We start from the raw sequence: 27,038 nt of genomic DNA on the forward strand, positions 1-27,038 counted from the left end.
ATACCACTGCAAGTTACTGCTTTTGTCACAGACATACGTTAGTTACTTGCAGTTCATAAATTACAATCCTAATATAGCCCAGTGACCTATGAACTGTCATCAAAGAGTTGCATGCAAACTGCATGGCATAGATTAGAAGGTTATGTTTTTTTCTGCTATCTTTAATTATCCTAATGTTGCTAAAAAAAGGTTTGTTGAGGTAGAAATATATTTTTATTAGTAAAGTCCACCCCAAGCAATATGGTACATTTTAAATCTGGAGTTTGTTCTTCTCCAGACCAAACACTCTTAAAATATACCGCCAACTAGTGTGGATAGCATGATTGCTATGCCTTATAATCCTCATTGTAACATTCTCTAAAGACTGATTTACACATGTATGTTTCTTAGGCTCCGTATAGGGTGTTTGATGTAAAGTGCTCCAACACCCTACACTGTTATGAGTAGAGCTATAAAACAAATAAAATGTATATCAGACTATGGAGAGATGAGTGAGGGAATTAGTGGAGATGGAGGTAATTTGGGTAAGGCGCCAAAAAGATTCTCACACAGGACGCCGTCAGCGCTAAAGCCAGCCCTGGCAGCAACTCTTCTGCTCAGTGTTATCCCACCTGGAGAGTTAGCCTCATTCAAACAGGTAATGTCTGAGTGGAATACAGAGGAAAACATGTGGAACTCACTTTGGTAAGTCCTGTTTCTTCATGGTAAGTCACATTTTTGCATGCAAGGGCATAGCTTCAGTGTGGGTGTTTGGGGTGTTACACCCCCATAATCAATGCAACATTAAATAAATAGTAGGGCATAGGAGCTAAGTCGGGTATGAAAGGGTGTCTGTCGGAGTTCACCTGGGATTTTAAAATACTCGGAAAAACACACACACATACACCCTCGTCACTGGTTTGAAAGCCTTACAACATGGTTATTTTACAAAATACTGTGTTTTAAGTACCTTCTCACAATCCGCACTCCTTTCCCTTTCTACTGGCACACAAATCCCTCTCGTGCGCTGCTTCTCATATAATGATGACCATGATATGCCAGTGTGATTGTCAGAAAATCTGAAGCTCACACCCCACCCAGTCTTATTAACCAAGCTACGCACCTGTCTAAGTGTTATTTTCCCAAAAACACACATTCCCTGTTATCTCCCCCTCTGAAATTAATAGGACCTGTAGTAACAGTAAATCCAGTTGGCGGAATTTACGGACGTTTATTTTTCAGGACAGTCGTAATGATGATAAAGTAATGTGTATAAAGTCTTGTTCAAATGTATTTGCCATTGATAATAAAAAATATAGTTGCAGGAGTGCAGGCAAAATATGTTTCACCTCTTTATATTCCAGTAATTCCTGTGTTTGTTTTGCAGCGCGAAGCCCGGTCTTCTCCCACTTGTCTTCCTCTCTTCAAGGGCTCTGGACAATCCGGGCCTTCAAATCTGAGCAAAGATTCCAGGAGCTGTTTGATGCTCAGCAAGACCTTCACTCAGGTGTGTGACACATAGAAACTTTGTGCCTGCTATCTGTCTATGTGTTATTTTTAATGGATAGTAAATAAGACCAAAGCAGTCAACATATTTTGAAGAAATTGACAACCAATGCCATGGGCAGTGCTAAAATGACCAAAGAGCTAATTAAATCAGTTCTGGTGGCAAAATTGAAAAGACACTGATCATATGAAAGCAAAAATAAATACTGCTGGCTGCCCAGTACTATGAATGTAAAAAACGTCACTTCAGTGTTTTCTTTGGAGTCTTTAGAAGTGACCAGATAATTTGTTCCAAGCGCTTCCATAAGATAAAGAATCAGATAAGTTAACTCCCATCTGTGACATCTGACCACAATCCCCAGCTGCAGTTGAATGGGAATGAAGACTGTGATTTTCACAGGAGGTTCAGATGTGCTCTGTGTCATAAATCTGGTCACAAGCTGCAATGGTGTTGCTAAAGTAACCAGTAGTTCTAACGATAAATGTGTGCTTAACTATGGTGAAGGAATCATCTAAGAGCAGAAATGTAAGGTGAAAGTAGAGAAGAAGGTCCAGATTTAGTAAGATTGTGTGTGACTTTGGCATCTACTAAGCCACAGAAAATCTATTTGTGTGACTTTGCGTGGTTTAGTAAATACAAAGTAACGTAGAGCCGCGCATAGTGTAGGCATTAGATGGGTAGAGCATGGGCATTACCGTGCATCCACCCAAACCCATATTAACAAAGACCTGTAAAGCTGGGCTTGAGCCTAAATGGTGCACCTGCCCAACAGAGCCATACGAGGAGAGAAATATTCTTTGCTCTACATTACTTCCTGCAGCACACATTGAAAGAGGAATATGCCTCTAAGGATAGTTTTTGTGCAAAAATGTATTCCGTACTGAATAAAACAATCCTACCCACAACACAGGCACCCTTGTACCATATTGCTGGGAACACACATGACTGTGAATTTACACTCTTGACCGATGGACCTTTTTACATTGGTCTAGATTCACATGAGAGTTAGTATAACAGACAGTTTAATTTACAATTTACCGTGAAGCCCATTTGGCCCCGCAGTAAGGACCAGGAATCAATGATTGTAGTTAAGTTGGCTTATTCCCATTGTCAATTCCGACAAGACAGAAGTCCTCATCTTTGGCTCCACCCCTCCGCGTGGCCTGGCACTCTCGGAACCACTCCGACTCCCACCGACCACGCACGCAACCTAGGAATCATCTTGGACCCCTCACTATCCATGACCCAGCAAGTCAACGCCATCTCCTCCTCCTCCTTCAACACCCTCCACATGCTCCGAAAAAGCTACAAATGGATACCCACCGAAACCAGAAGAACAGTCACCCAAGCCCTCGTAAGCAGAAAGCTGGACTACAGCAATGCCCTCTATGCAGGAACCACAGCCAAACTCCAGAAGAGGCTGCAACACATCCAGAACGCCTTTGCACGCCTCATCCTGGACATCCCCGCCACTGCCACATCACAGACCACCTGAAAAACCTGCACTGGCTCCCAGTCAACAAGAGAATCACCTTCAAACTCCTCACCCGCGCTCTCAAAGCACTGCACAACACCGGACCATAATACCTCAACAGACGACTCTCCTTCTACTCCCCAACCTGGCATTTCCGCTCCTCTGACCTCGCCCTCACAACCGTCCTACGCGTCCGCAGAACTACAACCAGCAGTAGATCAGTCTCGACCTCGCCGCCAAAGCGTGGAAAACTCTTCCCACCTGCGGCAGACCAAAGACCTCCTAAACGTCAGGAAACTCCTCAAGACCTGGATGTTCGAGCAGTAGCAGCACCCCCCTCCCCCTTCACACCCTCCCCTCCTCAGCGCCATGAGACCCTCACGGGTGAGTAGTGCACGTTACAAATTCCTGATTGATTGATTGATTGAATAGTCAATCAAATATATATATGAAGGTCATTAGAGTATTTAAAAGGTACAGAATTACAGCTGTAATATCACAATCAGAGCAATTACAGAGCAATTACAATCAGAAGCTGAGAATCAGAAATAATTGTTCCATAAAGGAACTCCTGTTCTCTCTCTTAAACATGAAATAATTGTGAGTTATCCAGTAAGAACTGAGGATAGTTCTGAAATAAATCTTAAAGATTGGTGGATAAAGGCTTAAGATAATTTGGGAATGCAAGAAGGTGTGAGCATAGTGAAGACTCCAAAAGAAGTCTTCCAAAAAGGAATGTGTGTAGCATAAAGCCTCACACTTGCAAGAATAAACGAAGCAGAGAGGTTGTAGAAACAACAAGACACAGCAATCAGGTTCATTCTCTACCTCATTCACAGCGACAATATCCCAACGCTCTCTCGTTCCCCAACTGCCCAACTCCTTGTCAACATTGCATGGTGAGCGTGAGGTTCAATGCGCTCACCAATATGGTGGAAATAAACAAGAGACCACCAACATAACACAGTATATATCAATAAAACATATGCGTTTATCTACACTATATCATCTCCCTTTCTTCAGATGAATTTACAACATCACAAAATCCTTGCATTTGGAAAGCATTGCCACATTCCATATCCATCATTTGTCTATGACTATTTGCATCAGAACCTTGGATGAGGGTGTGATATCTTTAACGTATCCTGGGGCACTTGTGTGTCAGACACACATGAATGTACTTTCTGATCACCACCAGCTCCTTCACTATTCATGGCATTGACTTCCCTTGTATTCTCTGCAACATTGGAAGACACTCATGTGGCATGTGACATGTTCCACAACCCTCCGTTCTCTAACCGAGTGGCCGACCCTGGTGTCCTGATAACTTTATGGGGCTCTCCAAATTTAGTTATACCAGCACTAGTTCCAGGACTTCTGATTCTTACATGATCACCAACAATCTAGTCTGGGTCACAGCCATTCTCATATCATAATATCTTTTTCATTTTTATTTCTTTACCACCTACCACTTCCTGGACCTGATTTTTCTTACTCTGAATATCCTCAATGCAAGTACTTTTAGGTTTAACCACATTATGTGTACTCAGTGTTTTTACAGGCACTTTTACCCTGACACCTGTAACACTGTGAGATGTGGTATGGTAAGCCCATAAACGATTTTGCAGAGCCTCCCTCATCGATATCTTATTTCTCAAAGCCAACTGAACAGTTTCCTTAAAGAAATGGTTAGCTCGCTCTACTTAGCCATTTCCTTGTGGATGATATAAGTTTGACTTATAATGATCAATTCCTGAAGGTTGTAAAAATGCTTTCATTTCTACTGATAAAAACTGATACCCGTTGTCTCTCACGATACAGCGAGGTATAACATCTCTGGAAAAACCTTTTTTTTAAAAACTTAATAACATTGCTTGTGGTAGAATTGTCCAGGAATTCCAAAGCAATCAATTTACTGTATTAGTCTATACATACAATAGCGAATTTCAATTAATTTGGTAATTTGAACATTGGACCAATAAAATCGATCACAAGTTTGTGCCATGGTCCATTAGGTAAAGGTACAGGGGTAAAGGGTCATGAGCTTGTGCACATAGTTTGACAAACATAACAATTATGTACCAATCTCTCAACGTCATGGTACATATAGGGCCACTAGTATTCAGATCTCAATCTTTTTTTGTTCCATCATACCCATATGACCCTCTTGAGCCAACCTAAGAAGTTTGTCTTTGATATTCGAAGAAGGTACCAATTTTTCATATTGATAGTTCCTTTGAGTGTTCATTCAAATTTATTCATGTTCAAATAAGTAAAATCATTACATGTTTGAAACCATTCTGTGAAATTATGCATAGGTGCATTGGCAACAATAATCAATAAGTGATGTTTCTAATAAGAGCTCAATGCCATATAAACATCTTTAAAATGATTTAAAAAAATAATGTTAATAAAACCAGAAGAAAATGACAGTTATGTGCAAGGGAAGTGAAATCCAAGATAGAGGAATGTGCACAGTGGTTTGTCCTGATGCAGTTGTGGCACTCCGGTGCCTTGCTAATGGGGACGTTGGGATGTTAGTCTAGACTAATTTGGCAAGCCGGCACCCACTGGGAGAGGTCCACCAGGGAGATGGAAAGAACAGAGCGGTCATACTGTTGTATAGCTATTTTAGCCATGTTTTAGACACATTATTTTTTTAACAAACTAGGCCTGCCGTTGTGCACTCTAGCCCAGTTACATTTTATTCAGCATCACTTTATTTTTCTAGCATTAGCCACATTTGCGGTGTTGTTTTATTTTCTCTATCTGTCTGTTCCTTCACTTAGGAAAGCATCACATTCTTAGCACTGCATTCATTTCACTTTGTGCTTTCCTCAAGGCCGCAGTCAGATAGGGTTGCCGGCAAAAGTGGTACACTGTGTCTCCGACATTCTCAGAAACATACACATCCTTACATTTGGACATTTTTCCAGAACATCCGTTGTTTTATTATAAAACACTTCTCCGTCCCATACATGTTAGAGGGAGATTCCAGCCAGATAACCACGACTGCATGCTTGCTGAACGTCTTCTCTACAGATGCTTGCTTAGACAGCCGAATCCCTGGCATACATGGAAATGGTGTCTTTCTAGAAACACATAGGGCAGAAACAGCAATATCGGCACTGGTGGGGTAGGAAGAACGGGAAGGCAGAAGCACGAGGCAAAGCAGTAGTTGAACATTAACGTGGAGCGCATGGGTGCAGAGAAGCCCACGGTGCTAGAGAGCCTGATGACCAAAGCACACGATGAAGACCATGCTTCTGCAACTGTTAGTGGGTAGAAGCATGCTTTCACTCACTAACACTTCTTTTTTTAAAATGTATTTTCACCCCCAGAGCGACCCCTCCCTCCACTCCCACGCCCCACCAGCCTTCCCTAACATTGTCCGTTACTGTATATACTGTATTTTTCCAAAGGTCAAAGTGACTGAGATTCAAAACAATCCCTGTTTACTATTGTGGGCATGTTATCAATGTTAAATTAATCTGTTCAAGCTTAATCCTTCTTTCTGGTGTTTCACTCCTCTGAGGTGGTCAAGTGGGTACATTGAGTAAGCCTAAGAGGGAATGTATTCCATACGCCTCTAGGTGTGTGGGTATTAAATAGAAAGATATCCTCCTCCTACCTTCATCAGTCGGCGTGCTCCCAAGAATATGGTTGTTATTAAACAGACATTGTGAAGATTAACAATAGCTGGGCATGCTGAGTTGTAGTTCCCTTACCATTTCTATGTACCTCCTGAAATATCCCTGTGTATTAAGCCATTTTGGGGTAAAGGTTTGTCATCTATTAGAAACCCAGTACTATTTCTGTACATAAATAACAAATTACTGCTGAACTGCTCAACATGAGCATTCATAAGGTACTGGGACACCCGCCACTACCTGACAAGATATGTTAGTACTTGGTGCAAGCTTCACACCCATTCTAATATTTTCTTTTCTGGTTTATCACTTGTCCAAATCCTTAACATGATGCCCAAAACATTGCTCTTTTAGTAAGGGGCAGTATTAAAATGTAACAAAATTGTTAGCATGAAAGCAGTTTATTATATCACCAAGGGCTGATGATGAAATGTGAAAGTTGGCAATACTATTCTACTGTTGATATATTCCTTATTTGAATACTAATGTATCTATTGTACATGTATATCTTTTTTCTCAGAGGCATGGTTCTTATTTCTAACTACCACGCGGTGGCTTGCTGTGCGCCTCGATGCCATCTGTGCAATATTTGTTGTCATCACCTCCTTTGGTTGCCTACTGCTTGCAAACAGTAAGTGTCATTGTTAAAATGTATTCCCATTGGTCTCTATCAGTTCATGAGTGGAATTCAATTTTTGAGGGCTGAGTCGCTTTCAATTTGCAATTTGTTTGATCTTTGGTAAATCTACTGAGGATGAGTTAACGTGTGTTAAGTGTGTGTTGTTTCATCTCACATCTTTGTATTCACTATACAGTGCATTCTTTTTTCCAAATACATCTGTATAAGATTTATAGTGAAAAAATAAATTCAAATGAGAAGATCTCATACAACAACGCTCTTCAGTGCAAAATCAACTGAGTAATACACAAGCACTTCCTCAGCTTCCAGTTTGTGGAGGTTGTGTCTTCTCTCCCTTCCTTCACAGTCCATGTTAGATGTCCCCTGACTGAAGGGGCTTGAATACTCTTTTCACTTTGCCATAAGGCCATCACATGTGATATGAATGTAGCTCTAGACACAAACAAATTGTAAACAGGGAATGCCAAGCACACAAAAACTGTTGCCAACATTGGCAGGAGGCATGCTCTGGGCCAAACCGGAACACATTGCTCTCAGGTCACTGCAGTTTCTCTGTACCCATTTTTCTGCTCCTGTAGGAATGGCTAGCTCTCCTTCCCTCCCAAAAAATATAGGGATTCTCATTCTAACTCATTGTTTGGGAAATTATCCCAACTCTATTTCCGAAAGCTGCGAACACTTTTCTTAAATGGCTCTAAATCCATTCTCTTAACTCAGCATATCTACACACCTCAATAAATATTAAGAGATGGGAACCTTATAGAAAATATTCCCTTAGTTCCTATTTTGTCTTAGTCAGCCTCATCTTTCAGATGGAGAACAGCTGTAAGCTATTCGATCATTGTGATCTGGTCCCTGATAGTTCTGCTACAGTAGTATTCAACACCCTTAATTGGGTGACTCTTGCTGTGAAGTGTACTTTGACGTCTAATTCCTCCATTCTCAATATGAAGCACGTATAAGCAGACTTCACAAAATTCTCCATCCCCTCCATATGACTCCTCAAGGATCTGGTCTTCTAACAAGCAGCTTTTGGGGTACTAATATTTCTAACTTCAGTAGCAACATCCCAAGACCTGATATGTTACTGTCAAACACAGACCTCATACCCATGCACACTGTTTTCAAGATTGCAACATAAGTATATCCAACTTCATATTAATTCCAACAGTAATTTTTTTCTATTCTCTACATTATTTTTAGAAGAACATTTTTGAGGACGAGAAGAACTAGGGTCTTCTGCTTCTGCAGAATCCTATCTATGTTGACCCCTCATTCTCAAAGAAAGTCAGGACTTCCTCTATGCTCAATGTTCAGTGTGCTTTTTAATACTAGGAGAGATCATCAAGGACAAGAGAAAAAAGTATTGCAGGGTAGAAATACATGTCCTAACTGTCAAGAATAGACCAGAAGTCACTCCATTAGGGAAGTTTCCTTTATCACCATAGTTTTGTGAGGGAACATGTCCAATTTCCCTCTATTCTTAAGTCTGAATTTATCTTCTGCACCCACTTTCCGCTGCATGTCTGATTTCAAAATGGCTTCTACTTGTCCTCTTGGGGCAAAAATGCTTGATCCCAAGATGGTGTGTGCTCTGTGTCTAAACTGCCCAGCCCTTGCAATGGAATGATTGACACTAACACCTTTTGGTATCAAGATCCAATCCTGCTACCCACCAACACCAATGAAGGTATCATGAAGTATGGATCAAACTGGCAGCTTTCTGGCAAAGAGAGCTACTGAGCCACAGCAAAACAGGGCAGGGTGCAGAGTCCCATCAGTTCTCATTCAAATTAGGGCCACAGCAGACCTTTGAGCAGGGTCTGACTCTGCAAAAGTCTCCAATTTAGTTGAGGTGTGTTGGCATCTATCTCTGGCATTACACCTCACTCAACTAGACCCATAAAATCAACTTATTGTGTCTTGGGTTCAAGAGTTGTAATGCCCATCCTATTCCACCTTTAGAAATGCCTCTTATCAGTCCATATGTGATAATGGAATAAAGCCCACAAATAGACTGCGGTCCTAATTTTGTTTATTTGAGCATCTTATGAGTTTGTTATTAATTGGCGTTTTCAGACAGATCATCATGAAACATAGATCAGGGTCTTGTATTTTAGCATGTACCACACCTTGACCCAATAGACTTTGAGAGGATTTCTGTCTTGACCTCTCTATATTATTTCTAGGCAATTCAAAAGGAGTGTAATTTCTACCTGACAATGGAACACTGTCTTAAAGACTTAAACGTCAAGTACAAGCTCCTTTTCCCTGCCAAGTTAAAGGTTTCAGTAAATTGACAGGTCGTCTTCTTTATTGCTACATGAGAATAGGTAATCATAAGAGAAGGACCCCCAGAGAACAGAACTAACAACAACCAGTGTGGTAGTGGCTCAGACTGAGGAATGGTAGATGTAGAAGAAGTCTTGAAGATCAGTCGTTATTGAGGGCAGAGCTATGGTGTCACAGTGGAGATACGCAGGATTACAATAACTGACCAAACAGATCACTGACTATGATAAGAGATCCCCTGAGATTGATTCTTCTGTGGCGGGCTCCATGGCAGGCTTGCCCTTCACCCTTCATATCACTCTTTTAATAGCGGCTGAGCTCATCTGAAATGCACATCTCTACGAAATGCTCAGGTATTATATCTCTATCCTGTCCCACAGCAACAATCTACTTGTATAATCAGCCATATCCGTTTGAGAAGTTACAAGCAAATCTTTCAGCAAGTAGGGCCTGTTTCTCTGTTCAGATAATGCGCTCTTCTACTTCCTTTTCTGAATCTGTACTTTAAAAGCATGAATAACGTGGTAGAAAAGTTTAGCAATCTTGCAAACTATTTTTCTAACAAATGTTGCACCTGCCTCCACACTTTCCTTCATTCATTACTTTGATACTCTTTGTTAATATGTTCTAAAATGTTTGTTCGAAATGTTGGGTAAAGCTGATAAAAACATTGCCCAGGGAGGGTATAATGTGAAAAATGCTGGTCCTAACTACAAAACATGCTTAGAACGATCCTGTGGTTCTAAAGACATCATGGAGACAATGTAATATGAGCAGAGAATATGAAACCTGCTCTGTCACTCAGGGTAATGAAGACTTCATATTGATGGATGCCACTTTAATGAAACACAACTATCCTGAGGTACTGCAGAGTACATATCACAACAAGGCACTTAATACAAGTTAATTGTTTGGAAAGTAGGAGACATGGCAAGTTCACACCTATATTTGACGGAGATGGATGCATTTTGCGAGAAACACATCTAGGAGACGGGGAGCCTCTGAAACTCAATAAAAAGGGAAGAGGCAAAAATTCTGCTCTTTTGATTGATAGCAGGTGTGGACCAGGAAGGCAGATGTATTATGATGCAGGGTAAGTTAGATGGTGACCCGCTCACATTCTGCACTAAATACCACGCCAGTGATTATATTGAATAAATGTATAACTACTCTATTACTTGATCTATTGACACCCCCAATATGGGCAGTTGGCTTCAATAGTATCACTGATGGTGCTGTGTAGATGGGAGCTACTTGATGTCTGGAGGGACTCCCATCCTGTGATAAAAAGCTATCCCTCTGGTCACCCTCTCATCTTCACTCCTAACTAGACTACCTTTTCACCTTAAACCGGCTAATGGTGAGGTTCTATAATGTGGAATATCTGGTATGAGCCTATTTGATCACTTACCCAGATCTTCTGTGTGTATCATCATTGAGATTGATACCCATAAGAATAAAAGACCCAGCTTTTAAAATCACCATTCATGACACCATAGTAGTTTATTTTAACCACTCGGGTGCCCAGGACGTAACGGTTACGTCCTCGTTTGCACCGCTCCGGTGCCAAGGACGTAACCGTTACGTCCTGCTGTTGGCCCCGCTACCCCCGATGGCCAAGCACCCCCCTTCCCCTGGGCAAGGATGGAAGGGGAATCACTGCCCCTTCCACCCCCAGAACCCCTGTGGCGTCTCATGACGTCAGCTGGCAATCGCGTGCTGACCTCACCAGGGGCCCCTCCCACGGATCGGAGAAGAAATGCTGAAGCATTTCTCCTCTGATCACGTGGAGGGGACGAGAGAGGCATCAAAGGAAAGGAAAGGCCTTTCCTTTCCTTTGATGTCTCTCTCAGCATTTCTGCTGCCCGATCGTGCCGCAATTGGGCACCAGAAATGCCCCCTAGACACCAGGGAGTTTTTTTCTTTTTTTATATAAGGAGAGCAGCCCCAGTGGGGCAGATTATTTCAAGGACATTTTTAAAACAAATTTAAACATGGGGAGCAACCCCTTAGGCAAGGGTCATTCCCCTGGGGGGCAAATTTATTTTAGGCCTCTTCTGCCCCCCTTGGGAGCAGATCAGCCTATTTTTATTAGGCCGACCTGCCCCCAAGGGGGGCAGAAACCACTAGCCTCCATGGATTGTTTTTGCCCTAATTTCACACAGGGGGAGCGACCTCTTAGGCAAGGGTCGCTCCCCTGGGGGGGGGGCAAATTTGTTTTAGGCCATTTCTGCCCCTCTTGGGGGCAGATCGGCCTATTTCTATTAGGCCGATCTGCTCCCGGGGGGGCAGAAACCACTTAAGCACCAGGGATTGTTGTGTGTGTATGTGTGTGTTTTGTTGGGGGGCAGCCCCTTGGGCAAGGGTCGCTCCCCATGGGGGCACATTACTGTTGGCCATATCTGCCTTTTTGGAAGGCCCATCTGCCCCCGAGCGGGGCAGAAAGCCCACCACAGACCAGGGAGGATTTTTTTTTGCAAAAAAAGAGGGTGAGGGTATGGCCATACCCCCACCCCAAAAAAATGGGGCCAAAGTTGTTCTGCCCACCGGTGGGCAGATGGGGTAGTTACCCCTGATCCACTTCCCAGGGGGGCAGAAAGCCTACTAGATGCCAGGGAATAATAAAAAAATAGTGGGGTGGTAACAGTCTTTCAGCTCTTCTCCGCACACTAAAACATCATATCCCATGGCAAGCAAGAGGACATTTGATTATTTTGAGTTTTGGTTTTACATTTGGGCCAGGAGAGCTTGTCTAACTCTCAAAACGTCCCACTTGGAATGGTGAGGGCTGCACTTTTGGACTTTGGGACGCTGCCATGTAAAAAAATCCACAAGAACTAGACACATCTGAAAACTAAGCATCTGGGTGAGTCCAGGGTGGTGTGCTTCACAAGCACCCCATGCCATTTTCTTACCCACAATGCCCTGCAAACCTCCAACTTTCCTGAAAATTCCTACCACCCAGCATTGTCACATCTATTCCGATAAAAAAATCTGCCCCACTTTTCAGCCTAAAAACATTTTTTTTCAAACTGCCCTTTTGGAACCGCTTTGGTTCCCCCTCATTTTTTAAATGTTGTTGGCTCTTCCCTGTCACAGGCACTTGGCCCACCAACACAAGAGAGGTATCATTTTTACCTGGAGACTGAAGGGAACGTTGGGTGGTAGGAAATTTGTACCGGTGCAGTGATCTTATACAGAAATGTGGGAAAAATGTCATTTTTTAGCTAAATGTTAGGTTTGCTGAGGATTATGGGTAAGAAAACACTAGGGGATCCACACAAGTCACACCTCCCTGGATTCCCTCGGGTGTCTAGTTTTCATAAATGTTTCGGTTCGGTAGGTTTCCCTAGATGGCTGATGAGCTCAGGACAAAAAAACACAAGTTCCCCCATGCAAAAACAGGTAGTTTTGTATTTGATAATTTTGATGTGTCCACATAGTGTTTTGGGGCATTTCCCGTCACAGGCACTAGGCCTACCCACACAAATGAGGTACCATTTTTATCAGGAGACCTGGGGGAACACTGGGTAGAAGGAAGTTTGTGGCTCCCCAAAGATTATAGAACTTTGCAGCACCGAAATGTGAGGAAAAATTGTTTTTTTGGGCCAAATTTTGAGGTTTGCTAAAGATTCTGGGTAACAGAACCTAGTGAGAGCACCACAAGTTACCCCATTCTGGGTTCCCTTAGGTGTCTAGTTTTCAGAAATGTCCAGGTTTGCTAGGTTTTCGTAGGTGCCGGATGAGCTAGAGGTAGGCACTTTGCAAAAAACAAGCCTGTTTTCTCTGGGAAGATGTGATATGTCCACATTGTGTTTTGGGGCATTTCCTGTCACGGGCACTAGGCATACACACACAAGTGAGGTACCATTTTTATCGAGAGACTTGGGGGAACGCTGGGTGGAAGGAAATTTGTGGCTCCTCTTAGAGTCCAGAACTTTCTGTCACCGAAATGTGAGGAAAAAGTGTTTTTTTGGCCAAATTTTTAGGTTTTCAAAGAATTCTGGGTAACAGAACCTGGTGAGAGCCCCACAAGTCACTCCATCTTGGATTCCCCTAGGTGTCTAGTTTTCAAAAATACACAAGTTTGGTAGGCTTCCCCAGGAGCCGGCTGAGCTAGAGGCCAAAATCCACAGCTAGGCACTTGGCAAAAAATAGGTCTGTTTTCTTTGGGAAAATGTCATCTGTCCACGTTGTGTTTTGGGGCATTTTCTGTCACGGGCACTAGGCCTACCCACACAAGTGAGGTTCCATTTTTATCGGGAGACTTGGGGGAACGCTGGGTGAGAGAAAGTTTGTGGCTCCTCTCAGATTTCAGGACTTTCTGTCACCGAAATGTGAGGAAAAGTATTTTTTTGGCCAAATGTTCAGTTTTGCAAAGGATTCTGGGTAGCATAACCTGGTGTGAGCCCCAAAAGTCACCCCCCACATCTTGGATTCCCCTAGGTTTCTAGTTTTAAAAAATGCCCAGGTTTGGTAGGTTTTCCTAGGTGCCGGCTGAGCTAGGGGCCAAAATCCACAGCTAGCACTTTGCAAAAAATACTTCAGATTTCAATGTAAAAGTGTGATGTGTCCATGTTGCGTTTCCTGTCGCAGGCACTAGGCCTACCCATGCAAGTGAGGTACCATTTTTATCGGGAGACTTGGGGAGAAAACAGAAAAAAACAAGTGTTATTGCCCCTTGTTTTTCTTAAAAATGTTTCCTTCCAAATGTAAGAGTGTGTTAAAAAGACGTCTATTTGAGAAATGCACTGTAATTCACATGCTAATATGGGGACCCCGGAATTCAGAGATGTGCAAACAACCACTGCTTCTCAACACCTTTTCTTGTGCCCATTTTGGAAATACAAAGGTTTTCTTGATACCTATTTTTCACTCTTTATATTTCAGCAAATGAATTGCTGTATACCCTGTATAGAATGAAAACCCATGGCAAGGTGCAGCTCATTTATTGGCTCTCGGGACCTAGGGTTCTTGATGAACCTACAAGCCCTATATATCCCCACAACCAGAAAAGTCCAGCAGACGTAATGGTATATTGCTTTAAAAACATCTGACATCGCAGGAAAAAGTTACAGAGTAAAACGTGGAGAACGATTGCTGTTTTTTTCACATCAATTTCAATATTTTTTTATTTCAGATGTTATTGTGTATAGGAAAACCTTGTACGATCTACACAAATCACCCCTTGGTGAATTCAGAATTTTGTCTAATTTTCAGAAAAGCTTAGCTTTTCAGGATTCAGCATTGGTTTCACACCCATTTATGTCACTAAATGGAAGGAGGCTAAAAGCACAAAAAAATAGTAAACAGGGGGTATGTCCCAGTAAAATTCCAAAATTGTGTTGATAGATGTGGTTTTCTGGGTCAAGTCTGCCTGTTTCTAAAAGCTGGGAAGATGCTGATTTTAGCACCACAAACCCTATGTTGATGCCATTTTCCGGGGAAAACCCACAAGCCTTCTTCTGCAACCCTTTTCCCCCATTTAAAAAAAAAAAAAACTACATTTATGCTGTATATTTGGCTAATTTCTTGGTCTCCAGAGGAACCCACAAACTCTGGATACCTCTACAATCCATAGGATGTTGGGGAAAAAAGACACAAATTTGGCGTGGGTAGCTTACGTGGACAAAAAGTTATGAGGGACTAAGTGCGAAGAGCCCCAAATAGCCAAAAAAAGGCCTGGCAACTGAGGTGGAAAAGGCCTGGCCGCTAAGGGGTTAAAGAAAATGCTAATGAAGCCTCAGTAGAAGACACAGTGGTCAAACATGATTCCTTCAGGTTGTAATTAGGGAAATCAAGGTAGTATGTAGAGAAGGAGCAAGAGGTCTTGGCACTGGAGAAGATCCTAAAGTACGTTGAGAAGAGACTGATCTTTAACCAGAGCCTAACAATAGCTCTTTTGGAACACAGGAAGGAACATGCTACATTTCTAGAAAATATTAAAATATTAAATATTTCGACTTAAGGGAGTACATAGCTAAGACATAAGAAGAAGGAGAAAAAATATTCCTATTGTTTGCTTGACTGATGACAGTGGATTCTCAAACACTAATACTGATAGCTTTAAGGGATGTGTACTCTGGCTCTGCCTGGATATATCCTAAGGACTTTATAGCCTCTCAAAAGAAAGTATTACTATCTGTACTACCCCTTGCAGATATGTAAGAACTTAAAACCGCAATGCCTCAAGCAGAAGTATCAAATGTGATCAGTCATTTGCCTGGAGGGAAGACCTTAGGTAGTGACAGCCTCTCATCAGAGTTTTATGACACATTTGAACAGTTGCTATCCCTGTCCTCATTTGGATGTCTTTAATTGCTCATTAAAAGGTAGACTTCCTCCTATTGCAAGGGAAGCCATTATAGTAGTGTTCCTAAACCTGATCAGGACTGGCTAAATAGAGCATCGTTTTGAATTTGAATTAAACTTCTTCCATCTCTATATCAAATCAGCTTCTTCCTTGGCCGCAGCCATCACCCATTTTATGAAGATTGTTTCATATTATTGATGGCTTATGATTACCTCTGTGCTGTACTGCGAGCTATGAAATTTGGATCATGTATACCACGATGGATACAACCATTATACACCAATCTGACAGGCAGGATCCCATTTAGGGTGAGTGATACCTGAAGGATGGAACTGCAGCGAGGCACCTAGCAGGAGAAGTGGCTGCTCTCTTCCTTTCTATTTCCACTTGCTATTGAATCATTAGCTGACAAAATGTGAGAGAAAGGTAACCTTTTATGTGTGTAGGTATTGAAATCATTATCTTTCTCTACTCAGAAAATGTCCTTGTTAATCTGAGATCCACCCAGTGATACCACATTTTAGGACTTTCTTAAGCTATCTGGGCTAATATTTATCTGTAGCAAGCATTGTATTCTCCCTGTAAAAAGGTACCCGCAAATCCACATCTAAGAGGGAACTACACACTTTGAAATATCTGGATGTCTAGGTATATCACAGAGATAAAGGCATTTATGATGGAAGTCAGTGCCTTCCACATTCCATTGTGAGCCGCATTGCACTGTCAGAGATGCTGATGTTTCCATGCCTTTTGAACCTGAAGATGGGTCTACCAAGGGTATATTCCAAATAATGAGGTATTTTCTCCTTGACCTATTCTGAAACGGAAATAAAGTTGCTTTGTGTACGGATATGCTGCCCATTTCCGAGGTAGAACTGAGAGTCTCAAACTCAAAACATTGTTTTTTAATAGTGCAGTTGGAGTGGTTAACATGGTAGTTAGATTTCAAGTGCAGTGAAGAGATGAGGGCATGCACTTGTTGGGGAAACCGTGTTTAGCTAGTTGGGAAAGCAGGCTGTATGCCCAGTGACTACCCTTGCGGTGGCTGCCTGGATTTAGGTAACTCGTGTTGTAAATGTGTATAATACAAATATGTAATTATTTTGTGTAAAAAAAAAAAGCAGAGTGTAAAATAGAACCTGTACAACGTAATACCCGAAATATATGTTCCTGTCAGCCACCTCGTTACATCTTGTATTCTGTAATTTGTTTTTAGCTTCTGTGATAAAATGTACAGTACTGCTGCTCATTCGAGCTAGGTGTACGTTATACTTAAATCTCTGAAATATATAAGATTAATCTGGAAGTCAGAACAGTTTCTCTAAGACTTGGAATGTGGGTCGCTTTCGATTTTTGACCTATGTTGAGGCAGGATCAAGCCTTAGGCACTGTTTACTTAAAGTTCGGTCTAGAGCCCTCTTCTGGAAAATTCTTTGCTAGTGGGGGATTGCTCATCAAAATAGCCTCTGCCAATCATATTATCTGATGGCAATGTTAATTCCGCTGGGGAATTCTCTGCAGAATATGCTCCAAGGTAGGATTTATAACTTCCTCTACAAATCAGAGGTATTTCTGGCATCACAGTACTCTATATTATGTATATAGGCCCTGATTTAGAGTTTGGCAGACAGGGTACCCTGTTGCAATGTGATGGAATAAACTGTCCACCACACCCTCCGTCCGCCCCCCTCATTAAAGAGGGTTGGACTTTAGGTATTCCGTCAGCGGAGTCCTTGTTGCTTCCCTTGATAGAATACTTCCTCTGATGGCTCTACAAAGGATTGGCCATCAGTGGAAGGACTTTACACTGTCCGTGGTGTGAAGAAATGTCTTCCTGTCGGTTTCTTCTAGGAAGAATAAATGATGGTAAGGGTCAGAAAAAAAACAATAATGACCTCCACACCGTGGAAGAAAACTCCCAGGGTGTGGAGGCCTTTCGTTTTTTGTTTCCCAAATACAAACTCCTGTTATGAGAGTTTGTTTCATAAAAACAAAAAGAATTTGAAATGTTTGATGGCCAGCCATCATGGCAGACGGTACCATCTGTCAAACTTTTCCTACATTAACAAAACCTTCCATGAAGGCAGTTTGTCAATGCAGAGTGTTGTTCTCAGAGCCAATGGACAACTGTAAATTTAGCTGTTGGAGGTCCCTCAGGATGATGGAGGTATTATCCTCTGCCTTCCTGCCTGAGTAAACTCTGTCCTCCAAACTCTATAACAGGTCCATAGTCTTTAATACTTTTTAAAGGAAGTGCAGAACTCTTTTGATGTGATGGTATGGATCCAGTACAGGGATGTTTGATGAGGTTCTGTATTGTCCTGAATTAGGTTTGTTTAGTGAGGTAGCAATTCTAGTGGTGAAGTGTACTTTTCTTGCCTTGAAACCAGCTTTATTGTAGAATATTTGTGGTGGTGTGACCCCAGGATGCAATTGAGCACTTCGCACTCAGTCAGCTCAGGGAGAACTGAACTGGAATTGGTTGTTCCGATTACAAAATTCCGGATGGTCCATTCTCTATGAAAAGGGCAGAAGCGTGTGTTTTGGGAAGGCTGTGAAGGGGGAGCTGAGGGAAATAAAGAGATTCTGGTGTTGGATATGTAGGAGTTTATAAAAAAAAGCCACTGGAGAAGTCTATCCAGGACAGTGGGTACTAGTCCTTAAGGGTGATTGGGATGTCTCTGGCGTTGGCTATACTGAGTAGAGACCCTCTTGGTGTGATATTGTGGATGATATTAGCAAATACAGTTGTGAGTGGCGAAAGTCTAGGAAGTATGATTCTGAATTTTGAATGGATTGAGAGTCCATGGAGCCCAACTAATTTTGAACTTAAGGGGTACATTTCAGATGTTTTTGGTGAGGAGGGATGTATACATGGCTGATGGAGAGAAGCGGGTAGATAAGAACAGACAAGTGCTAATGTTGTAGAGGGTCTGAGGCTATTGCGATAGGAGAGTGTCGAAAGAATGGAAATGAGGTTTGAACCTTGGTTGCATTTGATCTCAAGGAGTTGTGCTTTGGTTTACAGGCACACATATTGTTGTCGGCAGCTGATAGAGGCATGATGAGTAGCTGGATATGCATAGGTAAGTCTGTAAGAGAACTGGCACAATTGTATTTCTCATAGATAAAATTATTTTAGAGTTTGATATCATTTGGTTTTTGGTAAGGTTTTAAAGATGAAGAGAATGATGCGTAGTGTAATATTGACCATACCTTTAGTCAAAGCAAGAAAATGGCTCACCGACAAGGTGCAATGCAAACTAGTCCCCCAGTCCTCCACTGCAGACTGGTAGAGCAGGCATGCACTGCTAACCAGACTTTGCCATTGAAAGCAATGGCATAGTCAATAGTTCCCCTGGCCATGTTTGAAAGTCACTCCTCTGGCAGGCCTAGGAAACCCTAAAACCAGGGTGCAACATATGACACAGACAGGTCATGTACCTTACATGTCCGGACAGTAAAACACGTGAAACAACCGTTTTTACTGTGGAAAGGCTTGATTGCCCAATTGGCGAGTACTGGTTTATACGCTGATCCATCAGCTATGCATATTCCTCAATGCTGCGACCAAAGTGGGCACTCTAAGGCATCAAACAGGTCGTTACATTAACCACGACCTGTATCTCTAGTCGAAATTAATTCAATGTATTGCTATGTGCAGCTTTAGCAAAGCTGCAATCTTGTTGCCTTTAAAAACTCCTGTCTCTTCCCTGGTACACATGGAGCCTGCTCCATGAGACAGCTTTCTGTCCTCATAGAAAGATGTGCCAGTGACTCTCAGGAAGGAGAACAATGAAGGATTTAAGGCCAGGGAGCTGTCACCTCCCTCCTGCAGGAAGCCACTTGGATGTTAAACCCAAAAGGCAGTCTTCAAAAGTGAAGCTGCCTTTGAAGGGCAGATGTGTAACAGCAGGAGGTAGGGATGCCTCATTGTTGAGGCAGACAGGTTGGCATAGCAAGACGAAAGGGCAACCAGTTGCCAAACCAGATTCCCCAAGGGCGTGTAGCCTTGAGGTATCACACCCTGGGGGTGGGCTAGGGAGGTCTGAACAGCGAGAGAGAGGTGTTGCTATCTTGATAGTGGGCAGAATGGTGCATCCTGGGATAGCGGAGTGGTCACCAGGTGGGAGGAATCTAGTAGCCCATTGGCTACTAACCGCGTCCTGCCCAAGGGCACTTTTCAAGCATAAAGGGGGCACCCGTCGCATCCACACCTCAGATCTCAAGCGACTTGGAAAAAGGACCGAAGGAGGACTACCCTGCTGCACTGAGGGACCAACAAAGAGAATCTGTACCAATGAGGACTGCACCTTGTAGCTAGGGAAGAGAGGGAGTATGCCTGCTGTGCTCTGCTCAAGGAGAAGTCTCCTCCAAGAGCCTGGTCAATCCAAGAGAACTCCAAGGGCAAGCCATAGGCCTCCTGTTCGCAGCACAGGGAAACAACAGCTGAAGAAGCCTGCTGGGGTAAGTTGGTAGCCCAAAGTCTGCTTCCACTGCCACCGTGCAGCCCCGAGGACCAAGACCTTATGCACAGGGTTGCATCTGAGTTCGCTGAGCCCGGAAGTGGTGTCAGAAAGGTACTGTCAGAGTGGATGGGACCCTTAGAAGGCGAGTTATCAACCCAGGAAGGATTGGCTGTGACCTCGACCAGACCAGAGAGAACTTTAGGGGAGGTCAACCCTGCAGCTAGGTCCCCCGCAACATCATCGTGGACCAAGAAATCTCTGCAGAAAGACTCCCGTCAACCACATTGCATCCACAGCATCGTTAGAGCATCTTCAGCATCCTTCATCCCTTGCATCACAACCGCTCCATAGGAATCCATTGCAATGTGGATAAAGTGCTTGTATCTGCTGAAGGACTACTTTTTCTGTGAAACTAACTGTTTCTGAGGAGCTTGCTGGTCCCCCTAACTATTTTCCCGCCAGAGTAAGTTACCCCAAGTACTTCTAACCAACCACACTGACACATATCTAAGTTTTCTTTGAAAAAGTTTCTGTGTCCAATTCGTGGACTTTTCCAAAGCTTGTTTGCTGTTAAATGAAATTACTTTGATTTAATATTGCTTGTAAAATCTATATCTCAGAACCCTCTGTTAGATCTTTTTCGTTCTAGTGTCTACATTCTTATAAAAAGTAATCTATTTTAATAATTTGGTGCTGGATTTCTTGAGTGTTGTGTAGATGTCTTCTTCAGTAGTTTGGTAGTGTTTAAATACTTTACACTTGTTCCTCTGTGTAAGTCTTGCTGCTCAGTGCCACAGGTACCCAGGGCTGAGCTGAGGGTTTTCCAGACGAAACCTATTGGACCTAAAGTGGCTGCTAAGTATTACACTGTGAGGTCGCACAACCACACCATATAGTACACCCCATGTCCTCACATCTGTCTATAACCAGTAGACAGCCATATGCATTATTTAAGTGAGTGAAGATTGCTGCCAGGCTGGGCCAACACAATGGAGTAAGAAGCCAAGTGCTTTATCCTAGTTTAGGAGGTGATTGGGAAGAGCTGAGTACTTTTTGCAAAACGTTTGCAGTTCAGGGGGGCACAAACACTACTTTGTCTAAATGAGGAGACAAAACAACACTCAGTTTGACTTTTGTGCTGCACAATTACAATTCTAGTGCTACTCAGTATTGTTCCTAGTGGATTTGACGGGGAACATGGCGTCGCGAGCTCTCTCCCGGCCGGCGCTCGACTCAGTATGACGCCGAAATGCCGTGCCCGGACGCTGCAAGCTCGATGAGCCTCACACCACGCCTTTGCCCTTCGGGTGAATCAGGGCGAGATGAGGGGCTGCATTTCTCCACGGAGACCCAAGGATCGGCGTTCCATTCACAGGATTTTTGTTGGAGGCTGCCTCATCTTTAAATCAAGGGAGACGTTTATTATTTCATAGCTGCTTGGGGGCCACGCTTGGAAGCAGCTTTCTGCATTCACAGGAGGGACCTGGAGGAAGACATCAAAGATTTTAAGGATCGCAGCAAGTATTCCTCTATTTTTTCAGGAGGCTCTGTTTATATGACGCCAGCTAAATTAAGAATACGGGTGTCTTCAAGGGGCCCCCCACTGGTGCAAAGCCAGAAAGCTTTTCTTAGTGTTGGGAAAGGTGAGGAGGCACATCAGAAAAGCGCACCTAACTGTTTGCAAATTTCTAGCAAGGGGAATGAGGGGGGGTCCGGAAGGAAGAGGGCGCAAGTGAAGGGGATTGGAAAATCTAATAAGGGGAGTTGTCTGTACCCCCTTTGTTTGGTTTGGAGCCTAGAAAGAGGCACAGCAATAGGTCTTACAAAATCAGTAAGGCATTGTGCGTTCAAGGTTTTCTTTCTGAGAAAGAAAAATTGGTCTCTCCCCTTACACCCTTCTTGAGGAATACCTCACACTGTTCAGCGATGCAGCCCCTACAGTCCTTAGAGGGCTCCCCGGTTCTGGGTCTCCCTCAGCCTCCTCCCTTGGGTACGGGAGGCAGGCAGGTGAGAATGAGTCAGCGCAAACTCAATCTGTGGTGTGTGGCGGGGCGCAGGGCCCCTTGGATATGAAGGCCCTAGAGTCGGGTCTACCTGCACATGATTTTGCGGGACAGAACCTTTTGATCTCCTTATCTGAGGAGATCAGGGGCAAATTTGAGGTATTTGAGTATAACCAAGGGAAAATCAGAGTCCTGCGCCGCTCTGGAGACTAAACAATGCCTTGACGGAGAGGATAAGTAACTTGGAAATGGCGGTGTCAGAGCAGGAAGCCCGTGTACTGTCTAGCTCCCAGGGCATCTCTCAGTTGTCACGCGATGGCAAGATGGTCCAGGAAAAGCTAGAGTCCTTGGAGAATAACCTACGGAGGTACAACATCAGAATCCTGAATGTACCTGAGGGGCTGGAAGGTAAGGATATCAAGGCCTTTGTACTAACTCTGCTTGAGAATCTTTTTCCCCGCAATGGACCAGACAAAGTTGAGAGAAGATATACAAAGGGTTCATTAGGATCCCTTTAGGAGGAAGCCTGATAGGAAGACCCCAGGAAGATTCTAGTTAATTTTGGCGCTTACTCTGTAAAAGAAAGAATTTTGTCTGAAGCTCTCAAGGAGGGTAGTTTCTCAATGGGGTGATTGGTCATTTCGGATTTGTTCGGATCTATCTAAAACAATTTTATATAGGCAATGGGAATTGGGGAAGTACATGCAAGATCATAGGTCCCTTGGCGCTACAGTTCAGATGAGGTTCCCGGCTTTTTTGAAGATTATGCAGACTAATACCATGAATAGTATCAGGGAACCCACGGAAGTCCAGGCACTAATTGAGAAAATGAAAAATTAATGTTGATGTTTTTTTTTCTTTCTTTTTCTTGGGTAAAGCCGGCCCGCTCGAGCTCACATGGGCGGTAATAGTCGCCCTTGGAAGACGAGGGAGGGTTTCCATGGGTGGAGGAGGCATTGGGTGTGTTTGGGGTACAAGTCAGGAGTTTTTTTTTTTTTTTTCATATGGGGTGGGAGGTGGGGGTGGGGTGGGGGTACAGCGGGTTCTATCTTCCCTGGACCCGGGAGACTGGATGGTAGCCTTGAACTTGCAAATTCCAGATACATTTCCTGTGAGGGAGTGAGAGTATGACCTTTCCTTCTTGAATGCTGGTGTTTTCTGACATAGTGTATGTGAGCTCCTTAATGTGTGGTTTCTTCCTGATCTTGTTGTTTTTTTTATATAAGTATTTAGGAGTTTTCCGGTGAAGAACTTTGTGTGAGATGCAGACTGTTTTGAGGATGTATAGTTCCTCCGATTGATATCCATTCAAGTCTTGGCAGAGTGGGGGTAATGTGATCAGAGCATTTATCTCCTGAGATGAGTCTGGCTGCTGTGTTGAGCGTGGCTTTCATAGGGACAAGGTATGTTTTTGGTCTACCAGTGAGGGTGACATTTCCATCATTCAGTCTTGATATCTTGCTATCACAGGGCCTTGAATCATGTTTTTGAGGTCTTCCTCTGGGATGAATAGTTTGATTTTTTTATGAGTTTGGGATTGTACAGGGCACTTCTTGCCATTGTATTTATATGCGTAGTGATGTTCAGATGCTTGTCTAGTGTAACCCCGAGTGATTTGGTGCAGTCTTTGATTTTCAGGTGACAGTTGAGATAAAGCCTCTGGTGCTCTTCATTTATGGCTATGGTGCCTTTTAATATTCTGGTGTGCTCTTCAGTAATTCTTGTGATAATACTTATTTTAGCTATAGTTCTGTTCAATTGTTCCATTGATTTTACGCATGTATGGTTGTAGGACACTTCAGTTTAGTTCAAATATTCCTGGGGTCATGCTTAGTTTTGCCTTTGATGCTCAATGAAGCGTATGCTGATGCCACTCAGTAACTCCTCTGGTGATGCTCAGCCATGCCACAGATAATGTTCCATTATGCCAGTAATGGTGCTATTTTATGCTAGGATAATTGTCAGTAGTGCCACTGGCCTGTCTCCGTAGTTAACTAGTTAATTACGCTCTTCAAAGGTCCCAGGTGCTTTTTAAAACATGGAAAGACCTGAGAATGTAGAGGAGCTCTCCTACGGGATTCCCACTCGGGTTGGAAGATGACAGAGCGAGTAATAAGATTACTGTCCCTTTCAGGTGCAGCCTAGCCCTCACAGCAGCCTGGCTTCCGTAACTTTCACTACTGTGGACTTCACCTCCAGGAGGAGAGTGATTTATGCAGTCCTGCCTTCAGAGCACCGAGTCTGCTGTGATCTATGCCCACTAGTTGGGTACCGGCAGCACCTATAGAAAGCCCTCCGCACAGTCTGGGGATATGTGATTTTATTTGCTGGGGACTATCTCACTAGCTCCGTGCTCTTGGAGGCACTTTAGCTGCTGGTATATTCCAAGTGTGTGTAGTGACCTAGCATACCCACATTAATGGAACTGAAACTGACAGAGGTATACATTCAATGGCTCAGTGATTGCAACTATCCTACAAGGACATTTGACAGCCTGCCAAAATGTCCATTTAATTCTTGCATCAAAACTTGGACACAGCCTCATGCTATACAATCCTCTTTACATACACATTTTTCTTTTGGCAGAGAAAATACAGCAGTGACTCAACTGGAGACCCTGTGACAACGGTGAAATCTCAGTCTCTTTTTGAATGTTTGTATTACAACTCTCAGGGCCACTTCAGTAAATAGTCAGAATATAAACTATTAAATGGCTTTTAGAGCTAGAGCTGAACATTTTCTTCAACAAAGATGTAGCTTTTGAATGACAGAGCAGAATTTCCTTTACTGCAATCAACAAAACTTCAGCTTCAAATGGTGACACTGCAGCTACCTTTGTTGTGCTTTTTATAGGCTGGCATTTGTTATCCCACTCAAAGGCCAAGGTTTGTTCCTCTCTACTCTAAACTTTACCACCATATTGAGATGATGTAGCTATTGATAAGTTCTGTTAAATATTATTGTCTGCAGACCCTCTCCCAAGCCCTCTTGTATATGCGAATACAAGTCTTAGATGAGTGTTTGCTTTGGCTTTCCAGACTACTTTGTATGTGTAATGTATATTTTTGTTGCAGATGGGGTCAAGATCCCTATAACTCAACATCCACTCTACAAGTGTGGCAGAAGAACACAATAACCAGTTCTAGGCTAATAAAACTTGAGGGAAGTACCACTATTCTGTGGTGTATTGTTCCTTAGGAACTAGTCTCACACATGTTTTAGGTGTAATCCAAGCCAGGATGCGTTCTATTTTACACAACCACATATTAAATGATAGCCTCAACGGGTACCAGTCTCTCTTCATGGTTATACACACCCAATGATCCATGTCCTGGGCATACCACATCTAAGACAAAGCAGGAAAGATTACACTGTACAGAGATGTTTATTATGGGGTCTGCCCATTATACGTGACTGAATTGAACCAGGATGGTAATGATATCTGGCTAGCTAGTGAATTAAAATGCTGCACTCGGTCAGACTTATTGCTGCAGCCACGTTCTTGAAGGCTTCCACGGGGCCTATTGTAACTCAGCTTGACCTGTTCAGTTACAGAAGCATGTATAGCTCAATATGAAGGTGCATGCTGATAGAACAAGATCAAAGTCTGCTTCTTTTGCTCCAGGAAAAAGGTTTGGGGCCAGATGTATCAAAGGGTTTTACCCATTCTGTGTCAATGGGAAAATGCTTTGGTACATATGGCCCTTGGTTCTGTTGTTGTTTTCCTTTTTTACATACCTTGCCAGCTAAATTTTGACCACAATTTTCTGGGCCTTTTGTGGGAACTCATCAGATTAATCCTGTAATCCTTCATTTGAAATCGCCTAGTATTTCAAAGTTTCGTTCTGTTTTTCACTCATGTCAGTTGAAGTCATTTGTTCAAAATTATTTCCCTTGGCTTCCGTCTGAACCTTCACCACCTACGGTAGAAGGGCAACTTGAAAACAAGTTCCAAGAAATTTGTGATTCTCCGGTAGAGCATAGTGTTATATCTGTGCCGAGGACTGTAAGTCGAGCTTACTGGACAGCTCTGCACAGAATGAAGAGGAAGGAGCACTGCTCATATTATGAGGCAGTCTGGTCAGAGATACCATGTCCAGTTTGTGTCACCTGGACCACCTTAGTGTCTCCGCACTTGTGACCACCCACAGTGGTGCCCCATTTGCTGCCTGAACTACTGGAGGTGCATATCAGTGGCAAGATCATGGAATGCAGTGCTGGTTGAAAGATGTTAACCTTGGTCTTACTGATTTTCTATGTGATCGCAATGTTTTTCAGAAAAGCCTTTTGGGCTACTGTAGGAAACTGCCTCTTTATATAGTGGACCAAAATGAGGTACACTTTGCAAAGAGTCCAAGCAATCCTCAGAGGTATCACAGAGGTACAAATGACATCCCAAATGCTCTCTTTTTAGGTAGTGAGGTCGAGCAGTTAAGCATATCAGAGCGTAGTGCTAAGCATGTAAGGTACACACTCATGCAGTAAGTGAGACACGCACTCAATAAAGAAATCTGACACAAATTTATAAAAATAACACATACTTTTATATAAATTTGGACACCAAGATCACCAGAGTCAGGTAAGTACTTTTCGAGTTATGAATTTTTAGAGTTTTTAAAAGTAGACACTGGGCCCCTCATTATGAATTTGGCGGTCCTTTGCTAGGACCGCATATGCCTCTTCAGGCAAAAGACCGCCAGTCATGGAGGTC

The 27,038-nt window shown here is 43.0% G+C and overlaps 1 protein-coding gene across 1 annotated transcript in view; it reads left to right on the forward strand.

The window, feature by feature from the left end:
• Window positions 1-27,038, forward strand: part of ABCC4 (ATP binding cassette subfamily C member 4 (PEL blood group)) — a 1,378,868-nt gene that overhangs the window by 992,456 nt on the left and 359,374 nt on the right. The window contains exons 22-23 of the mRNA XM_069205134.1: window positions 1,367-1,486; window positions 7,131-7,241. Coding sequence (XP_069061235.1) covers window positions 1,367-1,486; window positions 7,131-7,241 — 231 coding nt within the window. The remainder of the gene's footprint in view (window positions 1-1,366; window positions 1,487-7,130; window positions 7,242-27,038) is intronic.

The sequence above is a fragment of the Pleurodeles waltl genome, chromosome 8, assembly GCF_031143425.1.
Source record: "Pleurodeles waltl isolate 20211129_DDA chromosome 8, aPleWal1.hap1.20221129, whole genome shotgun sequence".
NCBI classification, from domain to species: Eukaryota; Metazoa; Chordata; class Amphibia; order Caudata; family Salamandridae; genus Pleurodeles; species Pleurodeles waltl.